This window comes from Nymphaea colorata, chromosome 11, assembly GCF_008831285.2.
Source record: "Nymphaea colorata isolate Beijing-Zhang1983 chromosome 11, ASM883128v2, whole genome shotgun sequence".
NCBI classification, from domain to species: Eukaryota; Viridiplantae; Streptophyta; class Magnoliopsida; order Nymphaeales; family Nymphaeaceae; genus Nymphaea; species Nymphaea colorata.
In genome coordinates this window covers 11,193,476-11,219,083 of record NC_045148.1, presented here as the reverse complement: position 1 = coordinate 11,219,083, position 25,608 = coordinate 11,193,476, and the positions used below count along the sequence as shown (strand labels likewise).

Sequence of the window (25,608 nt, the reverse complement as noted above, 5' to 3'; positions counted from 1 at the left end):
TACTTGTAGTCAAAGTGTGAGGCAGCATTCTGTTCCTAGGATAGTGGGAGTTCTTACCTATGTTCATATTTCAAATCACATACGGGACCCGATTCTTGCCGAAGGCCTGGAACTACAATGTATATGCAAGGCTGGCTCCGGGTTTAGCCGTAAGAATTACACGTGAAAGTGCAAATTGTTGAGCTGGTTCTGTTTCAAATGGAGACCTCCAAGAATGAAACGTTCCAAGTCGGGAATACGAGTCGCCCCTTGCCTCAAGACACGTTTATTCAACTGCCCTAAAGCTAGAAACCACAAAAAACCAAGAACATGGAAGAAAGTTTTGTACTTCTTGTTATGGACCTGTACTCGACCGTCTAAAACTTTACAAACTGCATGATGAAGCTGTCCGGTCGGTTGAAAAGGTCGGACTCGAGGTCCTCAAAAATATAAGGAAGTCAACTTGCGAAGAGGTTTAATAACACTTGCCTCGTGTCTTCTCATTATCTGATGGGTCTCTTTATTCACGAGGACTGTGGAGTTGGCCCCTGTTTTGTACGGTTCACTGGGCACATTCTAGTCTTCGTCTGCGGTGGATCTGGACCTGGGTCCAATTTCAACAACTAGGTATTGATTTGGCATTTTGGAGTTTTCTTGATCATGTCGATGCGACCTTGAATTCAGTTGAACCTGATCCAACCCCAAACCGAGGTGGGTGCCTGTCTGAGTCCATCCGGTGGGGGCTTGGGCACAACCCTTGCCATAAAAGAAAGGAAAACGCTCTCTTTGACGCTCACCAGGTGAGGGCTGCTGCTCCTCGGAGCATTTCTGAGGTGTGTCTCACGTCTTCTGACCTTTGTCTTACCGGGTTCCATGATCCATCTAGCGCCTATCTCAAACGTACGCGTTCGTCTGTCTATGTTGGACTATCCTTTCTCTCTTTAGACGGTAGCCCCTTCACATGTAGAGAGAGAGAGAGAGAGAGAGAGAGAGAGAGAGGTTGCTTGCTTACTTGGGGGTGGAATTCGCTCTTCCGTCTTGTCCTCTTCCATCACTTAGTACCAGATTCTGCCTTCTTTCTTCCCTTCAGAAGATCTCTGTCTTCCTTCTGAGAGGATCTCTCTTTCTCTCTCTCAAAGTTGTCCCCACTCTGGGTTTCTCTCTCCACGATTTTAAAAGTCTGGGTATGATTTACTTGTTGATTTTTCTTTCGCTCTTCATTGCGGGCTATTGGTAGCGTTCGATGAGATGATCCCTTGGGGTGGCGTAAGCTGCTGTCTAAGTGCTGCCGCGCTTTATCTCTTGGGCAGGAACAACGGGAGGTGAGTCTAATTGGTTTTTTCTTTTCCATTTTATCTTGTAATTTTGGCGGTTTCCTGGAACTTGTTGGTCCGCTCATGAATATGTTGATATATTGATGTGCTCGTGGTGTTTTTGTCTGAAGGGATGCGGAGGTTCTGAAGTCTGTAACGAGGGTTAACCAATTGAAGGACTTGGGTAGGGCTCTTTGATTGCACAACCTTCTCGTTTGAAGATTCTTCATTTTCTTTATTTTCTTTTGGTGGAATTTGTCTCGAAATTTTACTCGCAGCTTATGTTTGCCTTATCTAATTGGGCTAATGAACTTTCCTCCTCATGTCTCTCGTTAGGAGGAAGGAAAGGGGTTCGAAGTTTTGGCAATGGGAATTGGTTCTGATTCTTGCAGTTTTGTTCGGGAATAAATTTAGTTTGTTGTCGGTAGATTGTGATGCTAGGATGTCTATTAATCATGTTTTTCCAGTATTAATTGATCCTTAACTATGTCGTTGGCTTAAATATTTGTCACTTGTGTAAAGTATGAACCCTGTTTTTTTTAACTATATTGGCTGGAAATATACGTTGATTGCCTGGGGTGGGGAAGACCTGCCTGATCAACATGTTAAGTTGGAAAACCTTACCTTCTTATTGTTGGCCACAGCACTCTTACTGGATACTGCATGCAAAGTACTGCCTCTCGTTGTTACCATTTCTGGACGAGTTGGATCAGACACGCCGATCAAATGTGAACATAGTGGCCTGAGAGCTGTAATCTTGGAGGAAACGGTAAGGCAGAGTTTCTGGAATCATGTTACATGTACTTAGAAAACTAGCAAGGCAGGTTCTCAACGTTATGTAAATGATATGTACACTTATGAAACTAGTGTTAATTTTGTCAATCTTTCATTTTTTCTTCGCTAATTTGTGATGCATTTTCTGGTTATGTCAGGCAGAGCAACACTTTTTGAAGCATAATGATGCTGGTTCTTGGATCCAAGATTCTGCTTTGATGCTTTCTATGAGTAAAGAGGTCCCCTGGTATCTGGTAATGCATTTTCCATGTAAAGCTAGGACGTTTAGTTTTTGTCTTATTTTGATACTCTTTCATGTTCTTATGTTCATAGATGAATTGATCTTTAGTTTCTGTTACAAATAGATTGGAAGATCCAATAGAACAAGCTTTGCTGAGTCTGAAATTTATGGTGTATCGTACCTGTGTCACATTTTATGTGTTGTATGTTTTAACTATGGTGGTTGTACGATGATTGCTTTAATTTGGCATGGTTTATATCTGTAAACTTTGCCTTTAGAGGATATTTCCAGTGTCACTTGTAATCTCCTTTTCTGATGCCATTTTTACTCTGCCATTGTTTGGCTTTACCATTACATTTTTTTCCCTCTTGAAAAGGTATTTTTTGTTGCAGATGTGACTTTCTGACTGATCTAATGCAGGATGATGGAACTGGGAGGGTGTTTGTTGTTGGTGCAAAACAAGCCACTGGCTTAGTTTTAACTGTTGCTAGTGAGGTTTTTGAAGAGTCAGGACGGTCACTTGTACGTGGTACATTGGATTATCTACAAGGGCTTAAGGTTTGTGGTATAAATATTCCATGCCTTTAAAATTGGAAAAAAATCAATGACTTGACAGCATTCTCCAATATGAGTTTTTTTGTCAGATGCTTGGGGTGAAGCGCATTGAGAGAGTTCTTCCAACTGGTACCTCTTTGACTGTTGTTGGTGAGGTAATCATTCTTTTATTAATTACAGATCTGGCTTTTTTGTAAGTAAAATGTAGTCACTGGATTTGGTTCTGCTACACTATTGATTACTCAGGTAGGTTGGGTTCCTTGGAGTTAGTGGCTTGTTTTTGTCATGAACTAAAAGTGAAGATAAGAAACATGGTATATTCTATTGCCAACTTTATTCTGAAGGTCTCAATGATATTTTGTTCTTGATTTCCATCCATGCAATATTTGGAATGTGCTTGCTCCCAGTTTTGGAGAAAAGGATCTTTTAAGCATCCTTCTTTCAAAGCATACTGATAAAGCTACATTTTTCTATTTGAGCATATTGATAAGCCACTGAATCCTTTATTAATCAATGTGGCAGCATTTGTATGTAAACTGTAGAAGTTGGCCACATTGTTTACTAGTAACCATTTTCAGTAAATGTGATATTGAATGCTGCTTCATATTGGATGCTTGAATCCAAGGAAGCCTGTTTTTTTAAGGAGAAACAAAGCAGCAATAAGGTGTTCTAATTTAACGTAGTTCACTCATCACTGAACAAAATGTCATAGTGATGCCCTATTCTAGGTGGCACAGATGAATCAAGTTCGTTTACTACAGATGGCCATAAGGAGATGGTAGACTCTCTTTAAATTGGGCACGCAATTGTAGTTATAATCTTCTGATGTTTGTTTAGTTGTTAGTTGCTACTACTTTTGTTGCAGCTGTCTTGTCTTTGCCATCTTAATGCTCTAATTTTATTTCTGTTGAATCTGATGGTCTATTTTTTCTGTAGGCTGTGAAGGATGACATAGGAACAATAAGGATTCAGAGACCACACAAAGGGCCATTTTATGTTACACCTAAAAGCATTGACCAGCTCATCTCAAACCTTGGCAAATGGGCAAGGTACTTTTCTATGCTGGTACTTGCTGCCTAATTGCACAGTTCAGAAGTTAGAGCTTGTGCTTAGGATCAAGGATTTCACTGCGACAAATAATTAACTCTAAGTTTTTGTGGTAATTAAACTGAATTGGCCAAGTCTTAGGCTATAATTTCTGGAGTCAACTATACCCATCAATTATGTCTTTGTTTGTTTTCACTTTTTCGATAACCATTTTCTGCAGATGGTATCAGTATGCATCAATTGGATTCACATTTTTTGGCGTCTATCTGATTGCTAAACATGCAATCTGGTACATTCTTGAAAGAAGGCGGCGGTGGGCTCTTCAACGAAGGTAAGCTAGACTTTGCAATGTAATTATTTCTCATTTTAATTAACTTTCAGATTGGAGATTATTTTACAACCTTGACTTGGAAAATGTGGCATCAGAATTGACTTAGACAAAAGATAAAATATGCACACAAATGGATCTATCAGCATTTATGGTTGGTCATCTGATTGCATAGATTGTAGCTTGCTCTACTGCTACATACTTCTATGTGGACTAAAGTTATGATTTTTTTGTTTTCACTTCCTAGGGTCCTTGAGGCCGCTGCACAGAGGTTAGAGCAGGGAAATCAAGGTATAAAGTTATAAAGTCTTAGGTTCTTTCATGCTTCTGTGATTATCGTCCTTTCTTTCTGAATTCTTCATATGTGTCCTTCCGAAATACAGTTGATTTAGCTGAATTTTCAGGCTCTGATGGGAAATCTGAGAATAGTTCAGACATTGATACTTCAAAGAGAGATCGTGTAATGCCAGATCTGTGTGTAATATGCTTGGAGCAGGAATATAATGCAGTTTTTGTACCGTAAGTATCAAAAACTTTGATTATGGTTGCATGGTTAGAGCTTGCTTTGAAAACCGAGTTACTGAAGGCTTCAAACCACACTTTTGACTTATGGGGATCTCCTTTTATCTGACATGAGTTTATATAATTATATGTTTGAAATGTAACCCTTTCCAATAAACTAATGTTGAGCTATAACCCCTCATCTGGTTTACTAATTTTTTAATTAGTAAAATTGTGTTGGAAAGAACCAACCAGAGTATGCCCAAGAGGCACACCTCAGATATTGAACTCCTAGTCTTCTGCAGCTTGAAAGTCTGTAGTTGAACTCTGTCCCCAAGCTTGTGTGTACAAAAAGCATGCCTTTGCTTGTTGATCAGTGTAAGCTCCCTTTTGATCTTTGGAAATTGCTGTTTTTGATAAACGTGCGTGTACATTCCATGTTCTGTTTGTTCGTTTGTGTTCTGTCTCGCGTCACTTGATCTAGGAAGCAGAATAATCATGCTTAGGCAACTAGGTGTCAGTTTTAGAGTCGATTTGGTCGTCCAGAAATAGTTTTCCTGTTTTATGTTTTAAAATTGCGACTTCCACTACCAACAAGGTCAAAAGTCCAATCTGATAGGACGCTTGAAGCTGGAGAGCTTTTGTGGGCTCCCATATCGAGAAGAGAAGGGATCACTATGTCCATGGGGGATCCAACTTTAGTTTTCCTTGTTTTCCTTCTTCCATTGTGCAAGAAAAGTGTAAAAGGAAACCGCCTGGTAGTACACTCAGTGCCTTTGTGCATTGGAGAGCCAGTATCGGTTGTTTAAAAGTAATGCAACATGTATTTTTTGCTCTGATTCTGCATTTTCAGGTGTGGCCACATGTGCTGTTGCACAGCTTGTTCTTCACACTTGGCTAATTGCCCACTTTGTCGCCGAAGGATTGAGCAAGCAGTGAGGACCTTTCGTCATTGACGCTGATTGCCATTTGCATGGAGCACTTCAGTGTTCACTTTCAGGCACTGCACCACAACAGGAATTTGGATGCTGTGGAGCTGTATGTTGCTTGACTTGATTGGTCCAATTGTTGTGGCTGTTGACGGGGGCGGGCGGTGTCACCCTGCAACTATTGCCTGCCTTGCGTCCGCAAATGGTGTAAATGTTCATGAACAATCTCCCTTAACTAGGGTTATCAATGCGTCACTGATATTTGTATATTTACAGTACTTGTTTGCACAAGGCTTTCTAGTCCGACTATCAAAATTTTAATTACTTTCTCAAATGAGTTACAGAGAACTGTGTACCGTTAACTTGAGAGGATGCGGTATTTTTGCTGTGTGTGCTTGCTTTTTGTGTTACGAAACTTTTCGCTTTTTTCACATGAAACATGATAATTCAAAAGTTTAAAATTAAAAAAACCGCATCCCGACCGTCGACAAAGACGCTCTGAAAATTAGGGTCCAACTTTAAGGACCCAACGGAAATTATTCAATTTGATATTTAATTAGAACAAAGTTTGAAAACCTTAATCCGTTGTTTGCACCATAATTCACAACACGGTTGAAACAGCCTCAAACGAATTTTATGGAGATAGAGTTGAAATCCCCATCCAAGATTGGTTTAAGTTGAATACCTGCCTTCAATTAGAGTTAGGGGCCTGGGCAACAGAGAGGGAGAGAATAGTGGGGATGAACGGACGAAAGTCACAAAAACAAATAAATGAATAATGAAAAAAAAAACTATAATTAGTCATCACTCATTGATTAAATCTGGCAAATAGATTGGAGATTTTTACATTGGAGCATGTCTGTTACAAACTATAGTCATGGTACAAAGTTATCGCATCAAACTACCTTACAGCCTTCAGCTATGAAGGCACAGGAAATCCTCATTAGATACAAAGAAAACGAAGCATCCGCAGTGGGAAGATACAACAAGTCCGCCCCCGCCACGTTCTTCTCAACAAATAGAAGACAATCCACTCAGGCTCCGTGAAACAAGAATCTAGCATAGATCGAGGCAGCAACCTTCGTTTGAAATATCTAGCAAAGTCTGAGATAAAAAACCAGGTCAATTTTTTGGGTGAGAAAAATCATATAAAAAAAGATAAGACCAATTTTGGACACCCACCAAACCTAATAAACAGCCGCATAGTTGAAAGATTTGTTAAGAAGAACGTAAAGGCGTCAGGTTGAACACCTCAAATAGTGTTTCAACATAAGACTACGATGAACAGGATTCACACTAGGTCATCGCTTTATTCACCAAGACTATCTAGAACATTAAGTCAGGTTCAAATTATTTCAGCCACTGTGTAGCACCCCAACGTCCAAATGCACATAGAGGTGCAAGTGGATAGCGAGGGGAGCATTCTCTCTTTGCTTCGCTTCAATAAGCCACAAAAGACGGTACCCAAGCAGCGACAAACACGTAGGAAGCAACCCAAGATGTTCCAAAGGTGCCGTCATATTTCTCCGTAAAAGTTTTCGTTGAATAAAATTCAAAAACATCCGTTTACAGTGGATTTCGGAAAACAAAGAAAGATCATATTTAACAAAAAATACACCTAAAAGGAAAACAATCAAACATGCACCTCAGTCCCTTAGATGTTCATTTACTGCGATCATCTTCGCCATCATTACAGGTCTATGAGTGGTCATCACCGGTGCATGATCATCAAAAGGAATTAATGGGAGAAAGAAAATAATGTGAACGGACCGCCAAGGATTTGAAATAAAAAATGACAGCAAAAAGCAGTGTAAGCTCACTCCGAGGCATCTGAAATATTAAAAAATTCAGATAGGAAGAAAAGCAGAATAAAGCCCTTACTCTTGCTTCAAGGGAACGAGTCAATTGGATACCGAAGGATCTAAATGACCAGATTAAGAAGCATTGACATAAGAAAAATACCAAAAGGAGAGAAAGGAGACCCAAAATCAAATTAATCTAATAGGGATATATCAAAGCTCCATCGATCGGAAAGCAGCATGATAATTAGGCCGCTTCACAGTGATAGAACGAGGAGCTACTAATTCACTATCGCTTCTAGGGAACGTGTCATCAAGGAACTGAAAATCCCTGTGACAAGCAAAAGAAGCGGATGGAGAAACGACACTCTGCCGTCTACTTTGCAAATCTAGAAAAGCTACTAAACGGAGACAAGGAAATAAACGGACAAAAAAGAAGAGAGGAATGAAATATGTCGACACCATGCGCGAGCACTCAACCACAAGAGAGGATAAGGACATTCCGCGGGTGACACCCTAAACGTTACAAACACAAAGTCTCACACGCATCCGTGTGCATTATGACTCATAGTGTTTGCTTCCACCGTCCTGTTTTAATACCAATCAGAAAAGTGGTCGTTGAGCGAGTCACCCGCAGGGTGACCTGATCCATATTCTCCAATTGCAGGACATCCCTCCTTCTCGCCCTCATCTCTGAAAGCACGCTCCCACCAATCACCCATAAAGTTGCAACCAGAGTCAACCAACAGGAAGCCTTCTCCTAAAGAAATAGTGGGAGAGAGGCGTACAATTTTAGCTATGAAGATCAACTCTGCAACTCTTCTTCTTCCTCCCAACGAAAGAGTCCCCTACGCTCGCCATGGCGGTCGGTTCTTCCCAACCGGCAGACCGCTAGCGCTAACTCCCCACCGCGCATGACGAGTGCGGAAAGCAGGACTTAAATAGATCACGGGAAAACCCTAACCCTAGAGAAGATATAAATGGACGGTCAGGATCTAGAGGCTTTGAGGAGGAATCCTCCACGCCTCGCGGAGTGTGGTGCGGCCGATCGCTTGGACCGAACCTGTGGGACCATTGGAAATCGAATCTAGAGCTATTCAGATCCAGATCTAGCTTCCCGACGACGACCGGATTGTGAAATTGGGTCAAACTACTCAGTTGCTAATGGGATTCGCATTTTGCCTCCGTAGCATGATGATACTTGGCGAATCTAAAATCTTTGATTCATGGATTTAAAATAGGAATTCCTCCCACAAATCCATGAATTTTAACATGCAGTAATCTTCAATTCAAGTAGGTTGACTTCAACTAAATCAAAGGCTAAATCAAAGGCCAAATTGTTAATCTAATTTGGATTTACTATGTTGGTACGTCTAAAATGGAATATCCAAATGAATAGCCATGTGATATAGAAGAAAGAAATTGGATCAGCATCAAATGAATATTAAAATGATGCTTTCAATTGAATAATGGCCATAGGTTGATCAACTCATGCAGAAGATCCAGATAAAGCAAATCTGATAAGAGTCATACTACTCCCAAAGAAGCATGCAGCAAGATCAGACGCGGGCTGCAAGTCAGCAAAGGCAGGAAGTCGGCAGCAGTAGGCAGTCTGGAACTTATGGTAGACCAAGATTGGGTCTTCTCCATGTGATTGCGGAGTGGTGGACACTTGGTAGCTGATATGGGCCTGCCTAGAGTTGGCCGAGAGCCATTGACGATGCTGCCGAAGAGCAACGAGCACACCAAGACGAGGGCCAAAGACTAGGCTGGACACGTCATGATAGAATGTTAGGATCTGACCATGTGAGACTAAAAAAGTTCCCATGATTGCCGAATCCTACTCCCAAGATCTCTCGAGAAGCCGACAACACAAACCTAGAACAAGTTAATACAATGAATCTACCCAGCCGAACAGGAACCCCAACGCAAAAATCCCTTAGGTCAAATGATACAAGTGAGGATACCCGAACCCAAGGTCTTGCTACCTACTACAATGAAGTGGGGTAGGCCGTACAACCGCGATCGATACAATGCACTCTCACAACTCACTCAAGCAAACCATAAACCTAAACGAACAAACCACACCCAATCCCTATCCCTAGGTAGACTTGCTGACATGTGGTCTTATCGTTGGCCGTGAGCTTTAGAGGTACCACTGGAGACAATATGGCCAAAGCCGGGCTAAAAATCAAAGCATGTATGAACTCTCAAGCCCAACAAAAAATTTATAGGAGGGTGAGAACACATACCAGCCATGACTAGCTTGGCTCAAACCAACAAGGGGACATCGCGTGAATACCCACGGCTAAGCCGTGCCAGATGTATCACAGCTATGGTGGAGGAAGAGGAGGAGGAAGGGCTCGGCCAAAGGTGCCGAGGACTGCCGCCAAAGAAGCTACCGAGTTGGCTCGGCGAGGAGACAGCTGCCTGCTGCCGATGGACCAGAGGTAGCTAAGGATGCCGATGAGGAGCTCTGCAACCGCTGGAAATTCTGCCACGAGACTGGGGTGGATGGTTAGCCCACACACTGATGCTGATGTCCGAGGAGGTCCCAAAGCTTAGGAATATGCTGCTACTTCTGCAGAGATCGCCGAAGGTGATGCTGCTGTAAAGGGTTGTAGGTCTGGCCGATAGCTGTGAGAGCTGCCGAGGGAAGCTTGGCAACACTCGCCGATGATGCCGCTGCTGTTGGTGCCGAGCGGAAGTCGACTAGTCCAGCTAAGGAGTGCCGAGCTAGCCAACTAGTGAACGTAGTCCTAACTAAGGCTGAGTTAGGGGTGAGGTCGGAATGGATCTAAGGGTAGGCTCGGTGGTTCAAAGTAACTAGATTAAGAACCATTGGTAAAGTGGGCTCGGTCATGTCTCGGTTTAGGCTAGGTCGGGCTACGTCTAAGCTAGGTCAAGTCTAGGTATGGGTCAAGGACTTAGGAACTGGTCGAATACCAGTTACTGCATTGGAGGCGTAACACAAGAAGCCGGCCTCCAAAGTCCGAAGGGCCGAATAATATTTGCAAAATTTGTACAAGCACCAAGCAATATTTTCCAAAATTTTTACATGGGCGAAACTAAAAATTTTCAAAAATATGACAACTACTTTTTTTTTTCCAAAATGTGAGGGGAGGCCATGGCCCCCCTGCTGGCTCCCCTTCCCTGATTCACCCCTAATCATCTTGGTATAGGGCTCCGACTCAGACTCTATCCAAACGATGCTGCCGTCCAACGAGGACGACAAGGGGAAACAGCTTTTTGTTTCCTAATTTTGTCCCCGTGGGGAAGGCGGGATTTGCCTATCTTTTTAGGGGCTGTAATGTAATTGTGCACCCGAACATGCACTTAAACCAGCTTTGTAATTTCCGTCCACACACTGTCGTTTTCACCGAATCAACGACTGAACGGATCCAAATTCAAGTCCCTGGTTAGATTAACCGCACCACCCAAGCTTCTGTAAAATAGGACGACGTTGGCCCTGAAGCAAGTGTTACTAGTGGAATGACAGATCCTTGCAGTGGAGCATATCCAACTGAACGATGCCTTTCATATTTAGAAGGATACTAAGATGTCCCAAAGTGAAGTTCATTGGCATAAGAATAGACGGGAACTATATCCTTCCATGAAGGCACATCAAGAATTGTACAAGAAGAACGTATAAAGAAGTTGCTTTCTTACTTGTTGACGTTGCAAGAGCTAAGTAACTCTCAATTCCTAATTTTACCAGACAAAGTAAAGTTATCAACTCTAAATTCCTAGTTTTACCAGACAAGTAAAATTATCAACTAAGCAAACGGATACGTAACTGGTTTCTTTTCATTCGCCTAATGAAAACTACACATTTTCAGACAGCTCGCTTATTAATCTATAAGTACCTTCTCCATTCTGTTCCCTTCAATTAATTTGGCAAACTTATTTTCCAAGAAACCCAGTATGAGTTCAGATCCACAGGCACCACCATTTGTTCAAGCCTGAATAGGTTTTGTCTCTTCGGAGACATCTGATAAAATTGGAAGGATACTCCGGTTTCACAACCCTCATGTGGTTTCTTCATGTTCAGTAATGGAACTTGATTGGTTTGAAAGAAGAGCCAAGCTTGAGTCAAGTTCAAGCAGCCAAACTGGTTTCCACACCGCTTTAAAAAGCAGTTGCACCTCAAGCTAAGCAGTGTGTGAAACATGAAGAAGCAATAGACTCCAATCCTGCTTACATCCATGGCTTTGGTTGGAAGTGGAAGAAACGTTTCTGGTTCAAAATCTGACAAGTGAATGAACTATTTTTCAGGGCCACAGATTGGTGACAATACAGCACTCAAAGTCCCGAGCAAAGTTGGCTTTCTTGATGGTTTCCAGTAGCTGTTTGCCTACTGTTTTTTTATCCTTTCTGTACGTCTATTCTTCACTCTTTGAAGCAATAAAAATAGAGGGGACCCAAAACCCCAGCAGCTCTGCATTGGAAAATCTCCTGCAAAAAAAGAAACCCCTAATTTCCTACTGCCCAAAGAAGGGCCGAAACTCCCTAGTCCATTCATTCATACCATAGTGATAATTTTCGGGACAAGCTCAAAAGGCACACAATGCTAAAACATTTTTGGCAATCAAAATAAATGGGTGAGAAAGAACTAAAAGAAATTCCTTAGGATACCTCGGCGTTTCACATAACATCTGCTCTGTACACCTTTCACGTATTTCTATTACTAGGAAATGCAAGTTCGTTGCTTTCCTGTAATCTTCTGAAAACAATATCTCAGGTTGAAGATCAATGGTACCTATTAGTGGATTCCCTACAAATGCTACAACAGCTTTATGAACCAGTATACTTGGTAAGAGAGAGAAAATTCAATTATTGCTATGTAAAGATTGTACAGACACTGTAGTGATACTATGGACCACTAAGAATCAATTATTTTTGCAATTTCTTGAATAACTTGACGAAAGTCTTGATGGAGATTGAAAAAGCTCAAATGCTGTACTTGATCCCAAAGATCTTCTGGCTGCAGATGGGGAATCGTGGAGAAGTGGTTCATAAACAGAAGCTCGACTTTTAGATTGAGGTGTGGACAGTGGGGAAACTTCCTTCTCGACGACCCTTAGCGGATGCTCAATGTTTGCAAGAGCGGATGTGCGTGATCGTGAGTATTCTGCTTGTTGAAGTACATTGATGGCACTTGATCTATATGTATAACGGAAGTACTTTAGCGCAAGCACTGGGCCCATCCCTGAAACCACAATAAGCTGCAACAGAAATTCTGTAATTCAAAAACGTGAGGAAACTGAAAACCACCCATATCCTCATGAGAACCGATAGAGAACTCACAAGCATCGCAAACCAGTAGGATGGCTGTCTGCAGACACGGAACATTATGGTGTACATGCCGGCCAACGGCAAAGCACTAACAATGAAATTGATGATGTAAAAAGCAGCAAGGTTTAACCATATTGCAATATGCTGATATATCGTGAACGAACTGCAGTCAAATAACATAAGGCGATCAGAGAACTAGAGAGAGAGAAAGAGAGAGAGAAAGAGAGAGAGAGAGAGAGAATAGAAAACTGGTTTTACCAAGTTCTTTTGCCTGGACATCTTACAAAAAAGAAACATGGTTAGCCGGTTCAGTGGAGAATGACTGACAGATTTAAAAGCAATCCATTTTTTAAAAAATAGATTCTAATTATGAAAACGTAAATACTGCTACTAGACTGGCTTTTATCATTTTATTCATGATGAGAAACGTACTGTCTTAGTTGCTGGAAGAGCATGTCAACTATTGCGCACAAGCCAAACTCCACTTTAGCTATCCCTTGGTTGGGATCAAGTTTACGTCCACTTTGCGCCTCAAATTCAGGGTAATACATAAAACCATACAACGTACTTCGAATAACAAAAGGGCCACTTGTATATCGTCACCTTCAGGTAGGCAAAAATGCACATACAAATATATATCTTGCACATATTCCACTGAAACAAAAAAAGGCTCTCTTTTTTCTGTTCTTCTAGTCTCCTTTAGTTTCAAACAAACCACCCATAAACAAGTATAAGAACTGACGAAGATGTACAATAGTAACCAGAAACTTACACCTAAAAGAAAATTCCTTGAAGTCACATTTGAGAAACCCAGAAACTTGATGCTTCTCTCAAAGAGGAAGAGCGGAGAAACTTGTTTCTCATTTGTGGAGAGCTTGTTTCGTTTCCAATGGAAACTCACTCCTCAATTAATTTATTTTTACTTTTTACTCAATCTTTTAGCTTTTTTACTGTTTTTTTCTTATTTTTTCCAATGATTTTTTATTTTTCATGATAATATATATGAGAACTATAATTATATGTTTAACTTTCATGTTTTTCTTATTTACATATTTGATGCTACAATTTGAGTTATATTTTTTTTGCCTATATAATCGTTCCATAAATATATTTTGCTTCTGCTCTTCCTAGCAAACTTTTAGGCTTGTTCCCTGCCTCTACTTCCTATATCACTTCCCCTGTCCATAACAAATCCTGGTATTATGATGGACATATTGAAATACAACGTGAAGATCACCTCTTTTCACTGCATCCAATCTACATTCTGTCATTCCTAGAACCAGGTTCTCGTTCTATATGTATATGGAGTGTGCTTGTGGACTCACCAAGCAGTTGAATACTTGAATCACCTATCTAGCTCCAGAATGTCGTGTATTGGAAGATAGATATTGATTGTTCCAACAAAATAACTTATCCAAACTACCAAAAACACAGGATCCACAACAGCTAAACACATGTGAAAATAGTATTAAGAGAAATACAACAACAAAAAAAGATATTTTCACCTTTTTTTCTGAACAAAAAACCAATACACTTTTTCTGAGCCATAATAAATCAAAAAATTAAGAAGATCAAATCTTCAGGATGTCTTTATACGTTTCATCTAAGTGATTGATGGTGCAGCCTAGTAGATGTCTATGAATGGTCAAGTAATCAGAGGCTACTGTTGCCAAAACTATCTATCCAGTCCTTGCAGGAGCATCTAAACTGCAAGTTCATGCACAGCTAGTTTCCATTCCATTCTTCAAAAATCTGCTGATATATGAATCTTGCTTACATGTTTTTTATGCATTTAACCTACTGGAATGAACAAAGATAAAACATTAAGTCTTTGACTCACAGAAAATATGATTTAGCATGTGTTAGAAAATCCCTTGATCACAAAGGTCATAGAAGTGGCTTATTAAGAGAAAAACTGAAGTTAGAAAATAGAGAAGAAGAAAAAAAATAAGCACACCACAAAAAATATGGTAGCTTGGGATGGCTATAATACAGAATTAAACTACTATTTTGCTAAAAAATTAAAAAGCAGAAGCTTACTTGGTCTCCATTGTAACAACAAACGCCTGCAACCAAATGCATCCAGAAAGTGCAACCATCGATAACTCTTCCATTTCCCTTTTGTCGTCAGCATACACATGTATGCTAATAATAAACACAACAAGTGCCTGTTATAGATTATTATAAGCTAACATTAGCCAAATCATGAATCACATGCAGGATTGAATTTTCTTCAGGAAAGGGAAAGCTTCTGGTACTAACTGGTTGGTGCGTTAGCAAATAGGCTGACAAATAGCTTTCCAAACCTTGACATGCCATAAAGAGTACATGAAGTTCCTGATATGTACTCTTCAGTTGCAGTGGTTGAGTAGGATATGCTTGAGTACAGTTGAAAACTAACCCCAATATAAGCATAAGAAGATAAGTGTAAAATTCTGATAGAATACCAATGGCGCTAGCTATTTAGTGGTATGCACAGCCTTGTTATGTCATATTATCTCATATATATGAGAATAACTCATATATGAGAAAATGAATACCAGGCTTGACCTGTGGAAAGTGCTAATTATTCAATGGAGTAGGATGACACTGGTTATTTCTCATGGATGAACGGTGACAATGTAGTGTAGACCTTCCAATTGGACTACAATGTGAGCATAAGCTCCCTACCTCTTATAGGTTTAACAATTTGTGGACCGTTGCACAAGACACTTCTGAGAAGTGTGTCAACTGACTCAATTCTCCTAGCACAAGAATGTTGAAGGATAGCCTTCTAACATCTCTGGTTAGACTAGTCTCATGAAGAAACACATCAGCTGAATGCGAGTTTGGTATACTATCATGGAGCAAAATAGATGGCTGCACTCTATTTAAATTGTTGATTCCCCTCCCATCCATAGGGTTGCCCCTGTGCCCCTTATGACATCTGTCAGGACTCTTATAGCTATGGCTTCCATTAAGGAATGGCCTATATATCAATAGATGTTAAAAATGTATTTAGTTATGTTATTATGTAAGTACATGTATGTTATGATGTACATTTATTGTATTTTTTTTCTTGTATCTACTTTTCTGCATAACTATTTTGCATTTTCATTTTGGTGAAGTTTGAACTTTGACCAAGAGGGTTGACTAGTTGGGGGCTCGTCCTAATTGCTCCAGTTAGAGATGTTGGGTCTTAGCCAATGGCTAGCTGAACCCTGGGCCAATTGTATAAGCAGAGGGTCATCCAGTATCTTCAGTGCTTCTAACCATTAGTTAGTGAAAGGTCTGTGCCTTGGCAATTTCTTGAGTGTTTTTGGTGATTGGCCTCAGTGCCTCTTTCCTCTTCCTTATTGGGATAGTTTTGTGTCTGCTGTGTAGGAATTGTTACATCAACCCACTGACACAAAGGTCTCAATGAAGTTTCAACTACAACAAGCACTTCATTGTTTCACTCTTTACACACTGGACTCCAAAACAGCAAATGCTGGAACATGAGAATCATGTGAAACAAACTCGAGCTTCAGCTTCAAAACAAAACGTGAGAGAAACACACCCAAACCACAGAACGTACTGCTTACTTAGACAATTCAGGATCATATATGGAGTTAAAAAAGTAAATCAATCAACAATAGCAAAGAAAATTTTTACTCACATGGAACAATGATCTTCCAAACCAACCAGCAAAGGTACTAGGGTTCAGTAGCCTGGTTTTGTAAGGAAAAAAAAAAATCAGCCATATCAGTTACCATATGGCTTATACTAGGAACCGCACAGCAATTATAGCTTATCTGTGTAAAGCTGTACACACACACACACACACACACACAAAAGCACTGTTCAGTTATAACTCATAAGTACTTGTCAACTTATAAGTTCCCACCTTCCAGCTTGGCAGTAGAATAAAATTTGAGGGTGCTGCATTACAGTCTTCACACTAAGATCCTTGTCCAAGACATTCACCATTACAGGAATACTAGTGTAGAAGACATTGTAGGCCATCAGACTGAAAGAATTGAACAGACTAGTTCCTGAAACCCCTGAAATGAAAGAAAAACTGTGCATATTTCCAAGTCAACATAAAAAGAAGTCCACCAGATATCAAAAAACTAGAAAAATAATGTTTACAGCCCCTCAGTTACATCTAATGAAAAAGTATATGCATAACGGATCACGTCCAGAAATAATGTCAAATTACTAGGCTGTGGAATGCATAAATACAAACAGAAAGAAAACTAGTAAGACTTACAAGATCTGAATAAAACAGATCAGCAGCGACTTGTAAAAAGAATACTGTGATAGGAATGCTGTACGGTTGTATGAATATCTTCCATGTACGAGTATCAATCTTTTAAGAAACCTGAATTCTGTAGATGGAAATATATTCTGGTGAATGCTTAATTAGACAACTCAAAATCAATAGAATATGTCGAAAAAGAATGAAAAAAAAATGCATAGAGAACTAAAAACACATTAGCAGACACCCATGGAAACCAATAAAGCAGCTATATCCCAAACTGAAACAGTCTGATCTAAAAGACACCTAAGAATGCAAGTATAAGCTTTCTTTTCCTTTATCATAAACTTAATAAAAATATGATCCTGACAAGTTTTTATTTTGTGCAATTTAATTGTTCTCGACAGCTCACTAAACATCATAGGGAGCCTATAGAAGTACGCAATAGAGGAGGGCATGATCCGTCATCATGAATATCATTGTTGAGCTTTCATTGGTAAGGTTTTTCTCTGGAAAATTCTCAAGAATTCAAAAATAAAAAAGATATACAAAAAGTAAAAAGTATGAAATTATGAGTTTTCTACTTTTTTGCAAAGAGACTGATAAACATTTAAAATAGTTAACAAAATATTAAAAGGAAAAATCACCTTGAAATCATCCAGAGGTACTACGGAGAAGTTAGTGACTCCCGTCCAGCCTTGAATCTGAACCGTTACACCCTTTGCTTCTCCCAGGATGGGCCTGGCTTCAGAGTTCACCGTTTTAAGGGTCCTCTGCTGCGGCACAGGCTTCAATCCCACTCGTTCCGCCTCCTCTTTCGAGACAAAGTTATGTGTATCCCCGGAGTCTACCATCGCAACAGTAGACGTTCCATTCAGAGTGACGTCTAGGTACATCAGCTCCTTGTTCACCAAACTGCTAGACGCTGCGCGGCTTTGTACAGCATTGATCGTCTGAGCGGCACCCATTCGTGTCTGCCCTTCCTCGGTCTCGTCTTCAGTGGCCCTTGCGGCATTGGCCTGCCCGGTAGGTCTCACCCTCTTCGGACAGACGCGCGCTTGGTGCTTACCTCCGCAGACCCAGCAAGTCACTTCCCTTGGTGGCCCAGTGTAGTCCTTGCAAAAGAAGGTTTTTCTCTCGGTTGGCTTCTGGAACACCGATTCATTTTTGTTGTGGTCTCGCCGGTCATCTCTCTTACCACCGTGGTCGGACTTCTTCACAGCCTTGAAGGTATCAATGTAGCTTTTGCGTTGGGTATCTGCCAAGCGCTCGGCTGCCACATATGCTTGCTCCAAGGTCTCTGGGTTCGATCTCTCCACGTCGGTCTGGGCCCAAGATTGGAGCCCTATGATGAACCAGTGAAGTTTGTCTTTTTCTGGCATCATAGGCACATCCAACATGACCTTCTGATAAGCCCGGATGTAATCCCTCAAGGCGCCAGTTTGCTTTAGGTTTGCAACCAACCTATAAGCATGTCTTTCGGCATCGACGGGCATAAAGTACCCCTTCAATTGTTTGCGGAAGTCATCGAAGGTAGTAATCGTGCAATCACCATTCTCAATGTCTAGCATTTTCCGCCTCCACCAAGCCATAGCATCCCCTTCTAACAACATTGCTGCGGTCTTGATCTTCAGATCTTCTTCTACGACGTTCTGCAGGTCTAGGTAGTAGTCCACTTGGAACAGAAAGTTGTCGATCGCCCTCGCATCTCGGCTACCACTGTACTTTGCCGGACGTTGAACGTCGACCCTACTGGTCCTCTCTTGGCTACTACTAGCTGAGTTCGTGCGTAGCAATCTCTGATTTGAAGCCCGAAGTCCAGCAACTTCGTCCTGTAGGATCTTCACCAAGTCGGAGAGCGATCGGTTCATGGCCACTGACTCGGCCATTTGTTCCCGCATCAACTTCATCTCCTCCTTGAATCCCTCAAAGGTCTCGGCAGCAAAGCCGAGGGCTTCCTCATGGGTGGCCACATCTGCGACCAACCTATTCACCGTCTCTTCCAGGTTTCCTTGGTCATGGGCCGGGCTCGCCTCCTCTGGGCGGGCCGGCTCCTTGCCTTTGGCACCTCGCAGATTGTATTGTGATGCCATGGCGTTCTCCTCAACAGCAGCAAGTCGGCGCGATGATCTACACCGACTCTCCGATCGCTTCCCCAGTTTGAACAGAACCTGGCTCTAATACCAGTTGTCACGGGCCGACAACTCCGGACTGTGCGGCGCGGCAAACTCTCGCTAGTAAGCCGCAAGCCTTCGCCTCGTTCAAGTGGGCACAGATCACTTGAACGCTTTCTCGAAAACAAAGGACACAAATTTGCACAAAGAGTGTGGAAAGAAAACTCGCAATATATTTCACTTCAAGGAGAAGAGTACATCACGAGGGAAAGCAAGTAAGCTATTACACTTTACTTACAAGGATGGCCGAAGCCGCTTACAGAATTCCCGATATCGACCATCCAAAACAAGGAATCCCAATATCACACTTAGGGAGCCGTTTTGGGAGGGTACTCCGACATAGGTGAACAAACTAGCTTATACCAAGACTCAACATAAGCAAAGCAAATACAGTAAAAGCAAAGGACTGTACAGACTCTAGACGCAGGGGAACAGTCTGATTGTTGGCAATTTATTGCAAAAACCACTTTAGAAAATTAGGATTGGATCTTCAATCCAAATAAACATTGTGCAAATCCACAACAACTAGTGCTGTTGTTATTTTAGACAATAACTACTAAATTTTGGTCCATTAGAACAAATTAATTGATAACTTGATAGTTGATACAAGATATGCAAAGACCATAAAGCTGTTGCTAGCACCATAGAACTATCTGTCAAGATACTCATTACGGCATTCATTCAGCAAGAAAATCATGCCACCAGGTGTACAACCTAAGTCACCTGTGTGTGCCATTTAGGCGCCCACACCTGCATCGACATGACGCAGGTGCGGGTTCGCATTCGTCTCAGACACAGCAACAACGTGACACAAGCGAGTCCTGTGCGGTCAGCTGCATGGAATTAAAATTGTCACTTTTTCGACGCGCACTCGACTCAGGTCAATGGCGAGTCGGTGAGGTAAGTGTGCTTGGGGGATGTTTTTTTGTTTTAACTTTTAAGTTTTAAACTTAAACCCTAAAGCTCACGCATGAAAGGGTTTACGAGTGAGGCTTTGGAGTGCCGCCCACCTCCCTCGAACTCCTCCTTTCCTACGCTGATTCCTCCAGTGAGAATCTGGTTTTTCCGACCGCCCTTCCTCCTCCATCGCCAGGAGGCATCAGTGTTCGACGACAGACAAAATATCCTCAACAATAAACGCTCGATTTTTGTGTTTTTTTGTTTCTTATGAATGTTTTCATGCTTAGTATCTTGCTTATTTCGTTTTTTTCATGTGTTGGCCTATTTCCTACTGATTTGCCCCAATTTGGGCATGCTCTTCTAAGTTTTTCACTTTTTCATTGTTGTTACTTGTCTTTCGTTAAGATATTTTATATTCTTTTGCTTATGTATTCCGTACATGTTAATCTATTTCAGTATTTCTGTTCAAGCCATGTTTATTCTGTTGAGTTATGCTGTCCGAGCCATGCTTTTTCTGTTGAGGAATTTTGTTCTTAGATATATCTTAGTTATTAGCTTTTCTGTTTGCGCTTGTAGGAGTTTTAACTTTTAAATGTAGCAGCTGTGAAGCTAAGAAAATCATGTGAAATGCTGTTTTTCAGTTATATTAGACTAGTTTCCTACATGTGCAGCTAAGATATATATTAATTATATATATTAGTTATTACCAAATGCATTTTTTGCTTTTTAGTTTTTACTCTTTTGAGTATTATCTAGCAGCCGCATAAAACAGCACATGTGGGAAACTAGGAAACTATTGTCATTTACTTTTGGCTGAAAGATATATATATATATATATATATATATATATATACTGCACCCCGCACTCAGGTGACATAGAACTGATATAAGAAGAGGGTCTTTTATCCTTTCATCCTACAGGTTGTTGGGCAGCCAGAATGTACAATAGTCCTTGCATTTTATATTCATATGACAGGCATTATGACAATGAAAGGGCATTTTAAGGTATATCTAGATGCAAAAATGAAGGCAATCTTACAGTTCAATGGGCACACACACGCACACCATATAAATATATATATATATATATATATATATATATATAGAGAGAGAGAGAGAGAGAGTTACTTCCAATGCTATAATCAGCTGCTCTTGCAGCTTGCAGCCCCTCTCTCCCACTTATACCTACTCCGACATCAGCCTGCTGTATCATCCTTACATCATTTCCACCATCACCAATTGCAAGTGTCCTGTAGTCACATGACTTCAAGATTTCTACGAGCTGCAAGTATTTTACAAAACAAAAAAGTGCCTTTATCTGAATGTTCGAGATGAACAAGCCAATACAAGAAAATGTCAAAATTAGCCATTAGACATCCCTTTACTAATAAAAAGTACCCATGATAGTGGAAATCAGTTCCTCCACACAAAGTCAAACAACTGAACTTTTTGTGCAAGTTGGTAAAGAAGGACTACAGTTTCACATTTGTCATAAATACACCAAGAAAATAAGATTATTAAGGTTCAAAATTCAAGGACAAAAACTGTGGTGAACAAGAAGATCGGTACTTTCACTTCTGGCTAATCATGGACAAATTGGTTTTCCATAAGCAGTACTTGTTGATTTTATTTAAGGAGTGGACATGTAAATGCAATATTACAACGTTCACTTGGGATATAGAACTTGTGGATGTGGCTTACAAACATTACATCTAGAGAAACCTTGTTATGAATTTTGGAACTCAATATGAGATGCCATGGAACCATATTTAGATTGAAGTGTAGTATGGAAATGTGAACTTGAGGATTGTGGCTATTTCACTAGCATTAGTGTGACGACTGATGAGTATTGCCCCTGGTTGCATCTACAACTGAAATTACAGCGAAGAATTATGGAACCAAGTCAAAGAAAAGGCAGTACAGATAGAGGCATCCTAAGCTATATTCTGAGGATGTGTGAGAGATTTTATATGTGTCAAAAGTCATGTCCGACGAATGTACACACACCAAGGAGTGCCAGGGGTAGGGCATGATTCATTCATCCCTTTCCCTTGGAGTACACCGAGCCTGAGCAGTCTGAAGGAAGGATAATGAGATGCAGTGAGCCTTCAGTGTGGTCATGTACCTCTAGTGCAATTTGGCTACTGTACTGAGAGTCTGAGACAGACACTGCATCCAGTCAAGCTCATAATAGAAAGGCTTCATCAAGACCAAATTTATGTGATTTTGTATAAAAATTACTTCCAGGAGCAAATAACAACATTTTCTCTGAAAGGAGGCTTGCTTTGGAACCTTAATTTTTTGGCTTAGACAAAAAACAGTAATAAGGTCTGAAAGTAGACAGAGGAGGTGTTGTCTAAACAGAACAGGTTAAACAAGCAACGTGAAATCTTGGATTCAACTTTCGACTATGACTGTTTATTTCAAACTAAAACACGATCTATCTCTAAAGAAATTGAGAAGAAACGAAAAATAACATCCACAATGTCTTGAGAAATACTGCACCAGCACCCATAGTCATGAATAACGTCTCGGAGTTTTAAAGGAGGATGTTTTTCTCGGGTATAATATGGCAAGCTTGAAAAAAATAGGAAAAACACGGGAAAAATACAATAAGTTTTTAAAATGTTTAAAAAACAAAACATGGAGAAAATAAAATAAGTGAGAAACTAATAACACAAACATCAAAAGATAAGTAGATTTTCAATATATAAAAAATAGATAATGAAAAAAAAACTGTTTGACATTAAAAAACTGAAAAGAAATGAAAAACTGAAAAAAACGTGCTTTTTCATTTTTAACGTTTTTTTCAAAAATGCACATTTTTTTAGTTTTAAACAGCCAGTTAATTTATCGCATTTTCTTCCAAAAAATGTGTTTTCTATGACTATGCCAAGTTGCCAACACCTGAATCCACATGATATAGGTTAAAAAAAGGTCTGTTGTCTTGTCTACATATTCATTCCCTTCATTCTCATCGTTGAGATTTAGTTGGTTAACTCATAATCAAAATAGGTTTTCCAGGTGAGATTAGAACTGAAAACTTATCCCCGACAAATTTGGCTTCCAATGTGTTTTTCCAAGTTGGAAGAAGCATTTGGAGGAAAAGTGGCTGCACACATGGCATATAAGCAAAGATAGGTTCTGTATGATTGTCTCAGTTCACTAAAGCTTTCATGTTAATTACCCTTTACAGGCATGAGATTTGAAAAACATAGTAGTTGACAAAAACATAATCTGGTATTAGGCAGATTTAACCACAGGAAAATACCCAGAAGCACTCCATTCAACTGGAAGGAGAAACTTGCTACTGTGCCAAATTGACAGCACGTCACAAGTTCCAACCCCATGAAGTCCCTGGTGGACAGAGACCCCACGATTTTGTGACCCAATAGATGAGAAGGGATGGGAAGATTTTCCCTTGGTCTAGACAGAAACAAGAAAGAGATCAAAAGGAACTAGTGCAACAGCCCATGAGATGTGATATTTATGGACCTGACCTGCAGATGGCCGTAAAATAAACCCGCCCATGTCATGAGGATAAAGGTTAATCACAAGATGGTTCAAAACCAAGCAGAATGGAAGAAGTGTCAGTGCCATCTCTTTTCCTAGGCACTGTAAATTTTAGTCACGTGCACCCTTCATCCACCACAAATAGTGGTCTTATATCTAATTCACGAAAACTTGTTTAATTAAACCAATTATAGTCCAATCAGGAGGTTAAATTATTAGAGGTGATCTTTGGACAACTTCAGAATGTTGGCTCTCATAAAGACTAACCTTTGAGACCAAATTTACAGCTGATAAGCCCCACATTTGAGAAAACATAAATATATTATTCAACAAAGTATCCCAACCATAGAAGGCTACACCCGAAGATGTAACAAGATGTTCAGTAAAATACACCAACAGCAGTCGGTAAAGTATGCCAACAATAGGAACAACACAAAGAGAAGAAGGCTGCCTCGTGCAACAGAAGATGCAAAAACAAAGGAAGCACTATGAGAAAAGAAGGCACACAGGAGCAAGTAAACCAGTTTACCTGAGCTTTTTGTGATGGAGTAACACGGCAACAAACCGCAGTTCTTGATAAAACAGCCAATTCAGCAAACGATGCACGTCTATGTTTAAGTGCAATCTCCAGAGCCCAACCATCAATAACAAAAGCAACATCCTGGATGCAGAAAACACCAATTCTAAATCCTTCAGAGAACTCAAAGCATCCACTGACACTTTTAAACTTGGACAAAATTATACATTTTCTACTGTGTGCCTAGTGACAATACATTAGCAGCAAAAGAATACTTCAAAGTATTCGGATATCTATGAGTTACAGATAAGGTAGTCATACCCTGAAAGAGAAAAAAAAATGGTGAATTTGACAACGTGAAAACATATTTTTTGAAATGGCTCCTCACATTCATAAATTTTGTATTATACAATTTACGCAATTACTTGAGATGTAAAATGACAAAGTTGCACCTTAGGCTCTGAGGTGCTTATTCGCATTGTAAGCAACACCCTTTCCAAGCTCCTTGCAACTTCATCTTCTGTCCTCCCATTTATTAACAGAAGCTGTCCTTTTGGCTCTGCATGATCTAACTGACATAAGTTCTACTACCATTTGATAGCTTATGGATGACTAAGCAGTTCCTAATAGAAAGCACAAGAACTAAGCAGGATCATGTCCAACAGAAACAACATCAGCAAGTTTATCAAAAGGAACCATAATATCAGCTTTCTCAGTCCTCCTATCAGCTTTCTCACGTATGCCTACACCATCTGTGCAGGCCTGAGTCTCCACCAGCAACAACACAAAACAAGATCAAGGGCTTCTGATCACATCCACATACTGAAATTGATGTGATCAGACCCCTGATCTTGCATGAAGGAAGAAAAGAGAACTAAGACCAGAATCTGGTCTGTCAATGCAACGGACTGAAGGGAGAAGAAAAGAAATAGATAGAAGGAAGTGGCTCAAGCCGCTCTGATACTTGAAAAAAGTTGAAGAGAAAACTAATTTACATTAAACACTAACCTCTCTTAGATAGAGATTAGTCAGGAATTAGAAAATATGCCAACATATCTAAAAGAAATAATAAAGGAGGACTGATGACATTAAAAATTCAAATAACTACCCCAATCTACCAGCATAATTTCGTTCAACATATATAATTAAACAATAGCAGTTCTCCTCATCTTCTATGCTCGGTTTTGTACTACGTAAGCATGGTATCAGAGGTTGAGACTTGAGAGTTGAGAACATGATCTGGTCTAGGTGAGCTGGATGTGGCTCTTTTCATGAGGTGACTCTTTGTATTCCCTCATTGAATCTGGATACCCACATCATGATGCCATTATTCTTATCTGCAGATCAATTGTTGAGGCAATCAAACAATCCCTAGAGGATGGGTGTCCACCAAGAGATTTGACGCATGGACTTAAAGCATATATTCAGCATGATTAGGAATATTTTGAAAATGTGACTGCAACAGTCACCAAATAAATATGCAGCAGAAATAGGCACTAAGGGCAAGTGGAAATAAGTAATCTT

At 40.3% G+C, this 25,608-nt stretch overlaps 2 protein-coding genes, 1 long non-coding RNA gene and 1 other non-coding gene across 14 annotated transcripts in view; 1 reads left to right on the top strand and 3 right to left on the bottom strand.

Moving 5' to 3' along the window:
- Positions 1-788: 788 nt before the first annotated feature.
- LOC116264142 (E3 ubiquitin-protein ligase SP1) lies at positions 789-6,034 on the top strand. Of its 3 annotated transcripts, none has more exons than XM_031644178.2 (11): positions 789-1,301; positions 1,424-1,476; positions 1,937-2,061; positions 2,225-2,320; positions 2,728-2,865; positions 2,952-3,017; positions 3,799-3,911; positions 4,130-4,240; positions 4,485-4,528; positions 4,630-4,756; positions 5,592-6,034. In XM_031644178.2, exons 1-11 carry the CDS (start codon positions 1,228-1,230, stop codon positions 5,692-5,694), a joined length of 1,050 nt encoding a protein of 349 aa, XP_031500038.1. In that variant the 5' UTR covers positions 789-1,227; the 3' UTR covers positions 5,695-6,034. The 3 variants fall into 3 exon arrangements, with proteins under 3 accessions (XP_031500038.1, XP_031500037.1, XP_031500039.1); XM_031644177.2 differs by having other exon boundaries at positions 4,621-4,756; XM_031644179.2 differs by having other exon boundaries at positions 792-1,301; positions 4,642-4,756.
- Positions 6,035-6,478: 444 nt separating this feature from the next.
- Positions 6,479-8,412, bottom strand: LOC116265067 (uncharacterized). Its single transcript, XR_007574573.1, has 2 exons — positions 6,850-8,412; positions 6,479-6,771 (listed from the first exon to the last, which is right to left on the bottom strand). It is a non-coding gene; the product is annotated as an uncharacterized LOC116265067 (long non-coding RNA).
- Positions 7,308-7,389, bottom strand: LOC116265091 (small nucleolar RNA SNORD25). Its single transcript, XR_004174977.1, has one exon. It is a non-coding gene; the product is annotated as a small nucleolar RNA SNORD25 (small nucleolar RNA).
- A 3,656-nt stretch (positions 8,413-12,068) lies between the features above and the next one.
- The window catches only part of LOC116264022 (phospholipid-transporting ATPase 2), a 64,274-nt gene continuing 50,734 nt past the window's right edge, over positions 12,069-25,608 (bottom strand). For 8 of the 9 annotated variants that reach the window (XM_031643919.2, XM_031643918.2, XM_031643917.2 and 5 more), the window contains 9 exons: positions 24,537-24,643; positions 24,097-24,228; positions 21,183-21,336; positions 16,993-17,110; positions 16,627-16,800; positions 16,399-16,450; positions 14,802-14,929; positions 12,774-12,924; positions 12,069-12,691 (listed from right to left, as the gene is read on the bottom strand). In XM_031643919.2, the coding sequence (XP_031499779.1) occupies positions 12,356-12,691; positions 12,774-12,924; positions 14,802-14,929; positions 16,399-16,450; positions 16,627-16,800; positions 16,993-17,110; positions 21,183-21,336; positions 24,097-24,228; positions 24,537-24,643 (1,352 nt within the window). In that variant the 3' untranslated portion in view covers positions 12,069-12,355. Of the gene's footprint in view, positions 12,692-12,773; positions 12,925-14,801; positions 14,930-16,398; positions 16,451-16,626; positions 16,801-16,992; positions 17,111-21,182; positions 21,337-24,096; positions 24,229-24,536; positions 24,644-25,608 lie in introns of those variants that run through there. The other variant, XM_031643924.2, reaches the window with a different exon arrangement.